Here is an 8,672-nt window from a genome sequence, read left to right on the forward strand (position 1 = left end):
AAGGGGGTCTGAATACTTTCCGTACCCACTGTATATATATATATATAATTCATTATATATTTTAATTATTTAATATTATAATTTATAATTAATGATATAATTAATAAAAATATCAATAATATAATCAATGTTATTAAATAATTTTAAAATCATTGTTGTTATTGTTTTAATTTTTTTTTAATAAATATTTGTCAGTGTTTTTTCTAAAGGTGATCAGAAGTTAATAAAGGCACATGTAAAATTTAGTAAATTAGTCAATTTTGTAAGTAAGTGTGTCAATACTACTATAAATAGTTTAAATAATATGTATTATTATTATTATTATTATCACTACTACATGTTACATTATTACGGTTGTTGTTAATTATTTGTAAATATTTATTATTAGTCAAAATTGATTTTTTTTTATTTATTTAAAAAAAAGTACATGACCACCCCCCTCCCCCCAAGTTTTTTTTTCTCTTTTGTGTTCTTTTTGTTTTGTCCTTTTAACTCTTATGGGGGTTCCAGGACCGCCCCAGCCCCGCCTCAATTCAAACACTGGTCTCTGTTTACTTTTCCTGTTTCTTATTTTTGTCTTTTTCTCACTCTCTGTCTGTGACAGGGTCAAGCGCGTCGGCGAAAGAACATGCCGGAGTTTCTGGGCGATGCCAGCGCCCCCAATCAAGACTCCGTATCCCAGTTGAGCGGTTCTCTCCCAGGATCTATAATGGGTACAGACCGCTGGAGGAACCGTGCCGCCAGCCGTTTCAGCGGCCTCTTCAGTTCCAACTCAGGAAACGGCTCTCTTGGGAAGGTGAGCATCTGTGAGCATCCAAGCATTGTTTTTTTACATGTGCAAGGCACTTTCTTGTATGCAAAACAAGCACTTACATATTCTTGGCAAGTCTTTTGCATTTCACACTTGAGTGAGTGTGTAACCACTAAGGAAGAGATATCAATTTGTTAAAGTATTGCACCACTTAAGGGTGAAATTGGCCAACCAAAAACAGGAAAAACGTACAAGTAGACTTATAAGTCCACACTCAGTTTTCCTTCACGTGCAGGACCTTTGGTGTGTTTTTGTTAGCATGCCCTAGAGATTTAGGTTGGTTGACACCCTTTCTGGCTCAGGAGTGTAAAGTTGGGGTTAAAGCTCAGGCTGGGCTCTTTTCCTCTCTATGTCACTCTTGTAAAAATCACATAATAGCTTGACGTTGGTCCGGTATGGACAACAATGCCTGCTTAATGGTGACCGCTGCTTATGAGATCATTAAATGTGCCTTGAGATTTACTCCATGCTAAAAACAATAAACCATAGTGTTGATATGAGTAATCATATTGTGTCTAATGTATGAGTAATCATATTGTGACAGAATTGTAATTTTTGGGTGAACTATCCCTTTAACATAATGGGGTAAAATAAATACAGTATTTTTCCATTGTTGTTATTTTTAATATTTCGTTATGCTTGGGATGCACAATATATCAGTGCCATATCATTATCTGATGGTATTAATTATTGAATTTATTTGTCAGTATTTTTTTTATTTTTGATTAACTTCATTGTTTTTTTAAGTTTTAAGTTTCTCTTTTATTGTCTCCCTTAGGAGAAATTTGTCTTAGGCAACCGGGAGAGCAGATCAAACATACAAAAAAATAAAAATAAATAAATAAATAAATATTACACCATTCCAAAACATGTAATTCCTATACAATCCTAGTAATACACCAACATTACATGTTACCCATCACATTACCCTCACCCACACAACAATTTCAATCACTTATTCAATAATTTGACAGATAATGGAATTAGAGAAAATTTGTATCTTTTCAGCTTACAGATTGGAACCCTATATCTCCTGCCCGAGGGCATTAGCTCATACTCCTTATGGAGAATATGGCTTTGGTCACCAATAATTTTAAGACTCTGCTTCCTAACAGACCTCTCAAAAATGTCCTGAAGAGAAAGTGGAGACAACATACCAATTATTTTTCCAGCTCTTCTAACCACATTTTGAAGTTGTGACCTAAGAAAATTTTCGCAACAGCACTTGGGTCCACCACAATTCTATCCTTTGTGAAATCACGTTACAGAACTCAGCAAATCTCTACATTTATCAATACTACCACTACCAGTCAGTTCAAAACGATTATAAAAGTTATTAAATTAATTTGCTTTTTCAAATTCATTTAAAACCTGTATTTCTTTATTATTTGAATTTAAATGTATCATTCCTCTCTCAACATCCCACAACTTTTTAGTATTTGAAGTTGAAATAGCTTCTCTAACGCGTAAATTGTGTTGCTCTCTCGCTTCCCTCAATTTTCTCCTTAGTTCCCTTTGAATTTCTCTAAACTCCCATTTATTATTATTTTTAAAAGCTTGATTTCTCCTCCTAATATATTGCTTAATCTCGGGGGTAATATATTCCTTGTTATTTGGATAAATTGTAATGGTCTTTTTTGGGACCACAGTATCAACACAAAAATGAATATACCCTGTAATCACTTCCGCAATACTGTCAATATTGTCATCTTGATAAAAAATGTCCCAATTTGTAGCCAGAAAACAACCACTCAACTCCTCTTTTGTAGTATCCTGCCACACATTAACTGTTCTTAAAACCGGTTTACTCTTCCTAAAGGCAGACCTGTAAATAGGAATTAACTGGATGGTATTATGGTCCGAATTTGAAAGAGGAGGCCTAATCTTAGCTACATATGCTTCTTTGATGTTACCATAACATTTATCTAATATTTTATTTTTCCGTGTGCTGTTACAAACATACTGCTGAAACCCTGGGAGAGCATAGTCCATCCTACAATGATTGAAATCTCCTAATACAAATATCGGTGCATCAGGTTTGTTCTGTAATTGCTGGTGGACACAATCAGCTATCCTTGAAGCTGCTTTTGATGCATCCCCACTGGGCGGAATATATACAACGCAGATGAAGATATTCCCATAGTCTCTGGGCAAATAATAGGGTCTTAGACTTAAACATATAAATTCAAGATCAGGAGTACACACTGTGTCCTTTACTGTATAATTTCTACACCAAGAGTCTTTGATGAAAACACAAATGCCACCTCCTCTCGTTTTCCCAGAGTTGTTATTCCTGTCCATGCGAACATTAGAGAACCCCTGCACATGAACAAGGGAATTCGGGAAATCACCTTGAAGCCAGCTCTCTGAATAAATGAGGAGACACGACTCGTGATACTCATTACAAACTCTTACATTCAGACGCAGCTCGTCCATCTTATTCCTCAGTGAACGAGCATTGCTAAAAAGTATTGATGGCAGCGGTAACTTGTGACATTTTCGACGAAGTCGATGTTGAACGACGCCTCTTCTCCCTCGTTTTCGCGGCTGACGACGATGATCCCCGACCCAATGTCGCCGCAACAACTCCTCTGGAACACCATCCAGCAGGCCCGGCTCCATTACCACAGGTTTCCGTAGAGACAGCAACCATTCCCTGCTGCAGACCCGCAACACCCGATCATGTCCCCCCGATGCGGCGACGTCGGCTACATCGTGCAGCATACAAACACTCGATGTAATCAGCGCAAGCAACAGCACTACTTCGACGATCTTCTTCCCCCTCATTATTTATTTTCGTTATACTTCAACATGCACAACAAACCTAAACGTAGAACTTAACACGTTAACTCAACAAAGAAAAACACAAACTTTCTGCTCTCTCGTGCCCGAGACGCAGCTGCGCCGCGAGTATTGCAAAATGTTTTATTTTTGATTAACTTCAAACCATCATCTAATGCCTACTTCAAGTTAATCTTTAAAAGCCCTAAGAAAACAGAAACATTGTTAAATGTAATATTTAACAAAAAATGCAATATTAAAAAAAATGCTTATCAATTTTTCCATCTGTACATTTTAATGGTCTAATGTCTAAATCAACTTGTAGCATTTAAAATAATTGATTTATGTTTTAACTGGGATTTAAAAAAAAAAATAAAATGTAAATTTTTTTTTTTATTTATTCAAACAAACTAGTAAAGAATTAATTTTTGATTTTCTCTCCAATTTAAATATCTAAATTTCTCTTCTCAGGAGTGTGATCGTGTGGAACAGCTGCAGAGTAAACTGTACTCATATACTATGCTCGGATTACCCAAGATGCCTCCGCAGCTCTCGTTCCACAGAGACTCATGGGAAGAGGAGCCCAACCTGGAGCTAGAAGAGAGCTGGAAGCAGCTTTTGGACAATCCTGAGGTAAACACACTACTCTGCATATTGCTTTTGTCACTTTGGCAATTTTTCTATAGTTTCATTCAGACATTATAACCCATAATAAATTGTGGATCAACATAATATGACTTCATGTCCGATGATATTTCTGTCAGGTTAATGACCATAACCAGTTATGAATGGTTTTATGACAGCTTTTCCATTAATGTTTTGGTGTTAGGCCTTCACTCTCATGGAGATGGAGGTTTTATTGCTCTTGTTGTGATCGATTTTCTAGATGTAACTACAGTAACAAAACAGTGCTTTTTTTATCCTTAAGCAAAATCAACACTGCACTCTTTAAGTTTCTGATAGATCAGTCTGGAGGCACTTTAACTCCCAAAACTTTTGTTAGCCAGACAAATAAGCATAATTTACTCTCAATGACCCAACTTTCTGTGAAATCCATTTTTTTCCCCTACACATTATCGTTAACATGAGCGAGCTATTCACAACATGAGACAAAACAGCCAATGTTTTCCCATGACCATAGAACTCACTGTATAGCTTTTTTCAAACTGTACAATATAAATATATACATAATTATTCTAATATGCTGATTTGATACTCAAGAAACATTTCATTTTTTTTATTAATAATTTTTAAATTTTTTCTGGATTCTTTGATGAATAGAGAGTCACCCTGGTATGTTCATGTAAAATATAGTGTTTTTACATGTTTTTGTTTATTTGTAGATTTTAACCAGACGTCAGTGCCATCAGCAAGAGGCTATGTGGGAACTGCTGCAGACAGAGTCAGACTACATCAAGAAATTGCATGTCATTACTGATGTAAGAGCCCACTGATGTTTACTTCAGTACATTATCTTAGTATCTGTGCAAATGTGTGTGAAAATGCCATTGAAATAGGTCTCGTTGTTTTCAACAAGGAAGAGGAATTTATAATATTTATCTTGTCATGTGCTCATTGACTTCAGCATTTATGGTACTTTTATGTGTCTTGTGACAGATTATATGTGAAACTTTATAGCACGGTATAATCAGAATCTCTTACTCTTTCGCCAGCTGTTTCTGTGTGGCCTGCTGAACCTGCAGGAGAGTGGTTTACTAAGTGAAGTTGAACCTGTGCGCCTCTTCAGTAACATTCAGGACATTGTGCAACTGCACACATCCCTGTGGGCTGAGGTCATGCTGCCGGCGCTAGAGAAAGCCAGACAGAAAAGATCAGTGATCAACCCCACTGAACTACACCAGGGCTTCAGCACTGTGAGTGTGTGTATATGATTTGTCAAGATTTTAATGAATAGTTCACCCAAAACTGAAAACTTACTCATCCATAGGCCCTTGAAGTTTTAGATGAGTTTGTTGTATGATCACTGAATGGGTGCCGTCAGAATGAGAGTCCAAAAATGTCACAATAATCTACAAGTAATCCACATGACTACAGTCCATCAGTCCTACAGAAAGCTACATGTTTGTAGTAAATTCATCATCAAGACATTTTTCCACTTCAAACCATTGCTTTCGGCTTAGATATGAGTCCTCTATCCATAATCATGCTTTCTCCAATGAAAAAAAGTTGTCTTGTTTGAATCAGAATTTTATCAGTGTTTGAGCTCTCATTCTTAAGGTCTTTGCACACGGAGTCTGAAATTTTCGCACATTAAAAAATAAATACGACCTCACGTTGTGTCAATCATGTTTACGCACTGCCTCCGAAACTTTCGTCCATCATAAAAAATTCGGACCAGGTTCGATTTTCTGCATTTTCGCATCCGTAACAAGCATTTTGATAGGAAAGGATGACGAATACGAAAAAAAAGCATACGAAAATTTCGGACTCAATGTGCAAGGACCTTTACGGCACTCATTAGTTGATTTTCAGCAATTTTGTGAACTAAAATCCTTTAAAGTTATCAAAATTGCCCCTACATTTTTAAACATCATTTTGCTGGCCTGATTACATTTTTTTATGTGCAGTTTGGTTTCCGATTCAAGCCCTACATCCATTACTGCATGGAGGAAGAGGCCTGTATGGAGTACATGCGCACTTTACTGAAAGACAATGAACTCTTCAGAATATACGTAACTGTGAGTAATTATTACCATCCATATCTGGTTGCTCTTCAGCCAGACACATTAACCTTTGATGGATTCAGTCTGGCGACAAATATAAAGGCATGTCTGAAGGTTTATTGTATATGAGAGATCACCTGTATTGTAACTGCACTCTCATTATGACTCAGTGATTCCGTCATGGTCTGCTTGTGCTGCCAGTGCATGTTTATGATTGTTCACCAAATGAGACTTTCAATAAGCTTTTCCATCCTGTAGTGGGCAGAAACTCATAAACAGTGCAACCGGCTGAAGCTGACAGACATGTTGGTGAAGCCTCATCAAAGACTTACTAAATATCCACTGCTGCTCAAAAGCGTGTTGAAAAAGACAGATGACCCGCCAACTCGTGAGGCCCTTAACAAAATGGTAAGAAATTCTTTCTAAAATCTTTGCAGTAGACCACATGCACACATTGTTCAGTAGTAAATTGTTTATTTTAATGTTGTTTACAATAGTGTATTCAAACTAGGGGGTTTTGGGATTGCCAGTCCATGCCAAATTGTATTGAATTATATAATAATCACAATAATATTGTGAAATATTCAGATGTCTAAGACCACATTTATTTATAAATTGATATAAATAATTGCAATTTAATTTAGATATTTAAGATATACGTTATATATATAAATGCTGTATATTATAATTTTCTATATTTTATTGTCTATTATTTTTATTGTGTATTGACAGTCCCATAGTAAATATTTGTTTTTGTGGTCAGGTGGCTGCTGTTGAATGCTTCATTAACAGTGTGGACTCACAAATGAGACAAAGGGAGGAAAAACAGAAGCTGGCTGCCATCGCTGGACGTATAGAGGCGTATGAGGCCGTGGAGGGGGCCAGCGAGGAGGTGGAGAGGGTGAGATGCATGAACTATGAGTCACTATCATGGCTTCAGAATGTTGCATGGTTTATATGAGATCTTGAAGAAACAAACAGCATGACCTGCTTGGTGTCTCTATAATCATCCATTGTGCTGTGCATTGATCCTTCAGATCCTCAGGGAATATAATAACTTTGACCTGACCGCTCCAGTCATGGGCGCCCCACCTGAAGAGACTCGTCAGCTGCTTGTGGACGGGGCCAGCGAGGAGGTGGAGAGGGTGAGATGCATAAACTACGAGTCACTTTCTTCAGAATGTTGCATGGTTTATATGAGATCTTGAATAAACAAGTAGCAACTTCAGATCTACTTAGTGTCTCTATTACCATCCATTCTGTCTGCATTGACCCTTCAGATCCTCAGGGAATATAATAATTTTGACCTGACCGCTCCAGTCATGGGTGCTCCACCTGAAGAAACCCGTCAGCTGCTCCTAGAGGGAGCTCTGAAGATGAAGGAGGGTAAAGAGAGTAGGGTACGATTTCCTCTTTATATCTGTTACACGGAGAAACAGAGCCAGCATTTCTGAGTGCACTTTAGTAAGAAATGTATTTTTAACTAACAGCCGATAGTTGTCTAAAAGCTTCTCACTGGTCTCCATTAACTCCTTTTTCCAACAGATGGATGTATACTGTTTCCTGTTCACTGACGTTCTGTTGATTACTAAGTCGGTGAAGCGTGTGGAGAAAGTGAAGGTGATCCGGCAGCCTCTCGTCATCCATAAGGTGGTGTGCCGAGAGCTGAAAGACCCAGGAAGCTTCCTCCTTATCTACCTCAACGAATTTTGCTGTGCTGTGGCCTCCTACTGCTTTCAGGCCAACAGTGGCACTCAGGGCCGCAGCTGGATTGAGGCTATTTACAACGCACAGGTATTAGAATGAACCTTTTGGTTACTAACGGTTGGTTACTTAAACCATTACTGGTTTTAATATGAAGAGTTTCCCCATGCAGAACCAGCTCCAGAGACTTCGCTCCGAGTCCCAGAGAGTTGACACAGATGACAGGGATGAGGATGAGACAGAAAGCAGCATGTCCACCTCCAGCTCTCCATCACTACAGCACAGAGACCCGCTAGGCAAGAGGTACTGTATATAAAGTGTTCCTTATGTACTGTATATATAGTGCATGTAGATTATTCCTGTAGCTCAAACAGTACAGCATGGCGCTAACAAGACCATGCAATGTAAGCCACTTTAGAAAAAAAATCTAAAATGCATCACATAAAATGTAAATAACAAATGACAACTGACAAATGCATAAATTAAAATGTAAATAAATAGATGATTAAAATATCTTTCTTGCTTGAATGAATATACACTGAACAAAATTATAAACGCAACACTTTTGTTTTTGGCCCCATTTTTCATGAGCTGAACTCAAAGATCTAAGACTTTTCTATGTACACAAAAGGCCTATTTCTCTCAAATATTGTTCACAAATCTGTCTAAATCTGTGTTAGTGAGCACTTCTC

At 37.5% G+C, this 8,672-nt stretch overlaps 1 protein-coding gene across 8 annotated transcripts in view; it reads left to right on the forward strand.

Moving 5' to 3' along the window:
• Window positions 1-8,672, forward strand: part of LOC107655076 (pleckstrin homology domain-containing family G member 5-like) — a 51,271-nt gene that overhangs the window by 36,861 nt on the left and 5,738 nt on the right. For 7 of the 8 annotated variants that reach the window (XM_016442487.1, XM_016442484.1, XM_016442485.1 and 4 more), the window contains 10 exons: window positions 605-796; window positions 4,064-4,225; window positions 4,936-5,031; window positions 5,266-5,466; window positions 6,181-6,291; window positions 6,535-6,684; window positions 7,040-7,177; window positions 7,557-7,676; window positions 7,822-8,070; window positions 8,153-8,288. In XM_016442487.1, the coding sequence (XP_016297973.1) occupies window positions 605-796; window positions 4,064-4,225; window positions 4,936-5,031; window positions 5,266-5,466; window positions 6,181-6,291; window positions 6,535-6,684; window positions 7,040-7,177; window positions 7,557-7,676; window positions 7,822-8,070; window positions 8,153-8,288 (1,555 nt within the window). The remainder of the gene's footprint in view (window positions 1-604; window positions 797-4,063; window positions 4,226-4,935; window positions 5,032-5,265; window positions 5,467-6,180; window positions 6,292-6,534; window positions 6,685-7,039; window positions 7,178-7,556; window positions 7,677-7,821; window positions 8,071-8,152; window positions 8,289-8,672) is intronic. The other variant, XM_016442486.1, reaches the window with a different exon arrangement.

This window comes from Sinocyclocheilus anshuiensis, unplaced genomic scaffold, assembly GCF_001515605.1.
Source record: "Sinocyclocheilus anshuiensis isolate Anshui unplaced genomic scaffold, SAMN03320099.WGS_v1.1 scaffold1072, whole genome shotgun sequence".
Lineage (NCBI taxonomy): Eukaryota > Metazoa > Chordata > Actinopteri > Cypriniformes > Cyprinidae > Sinocyclocheilus > Sinocyclocheilus anshuiensis.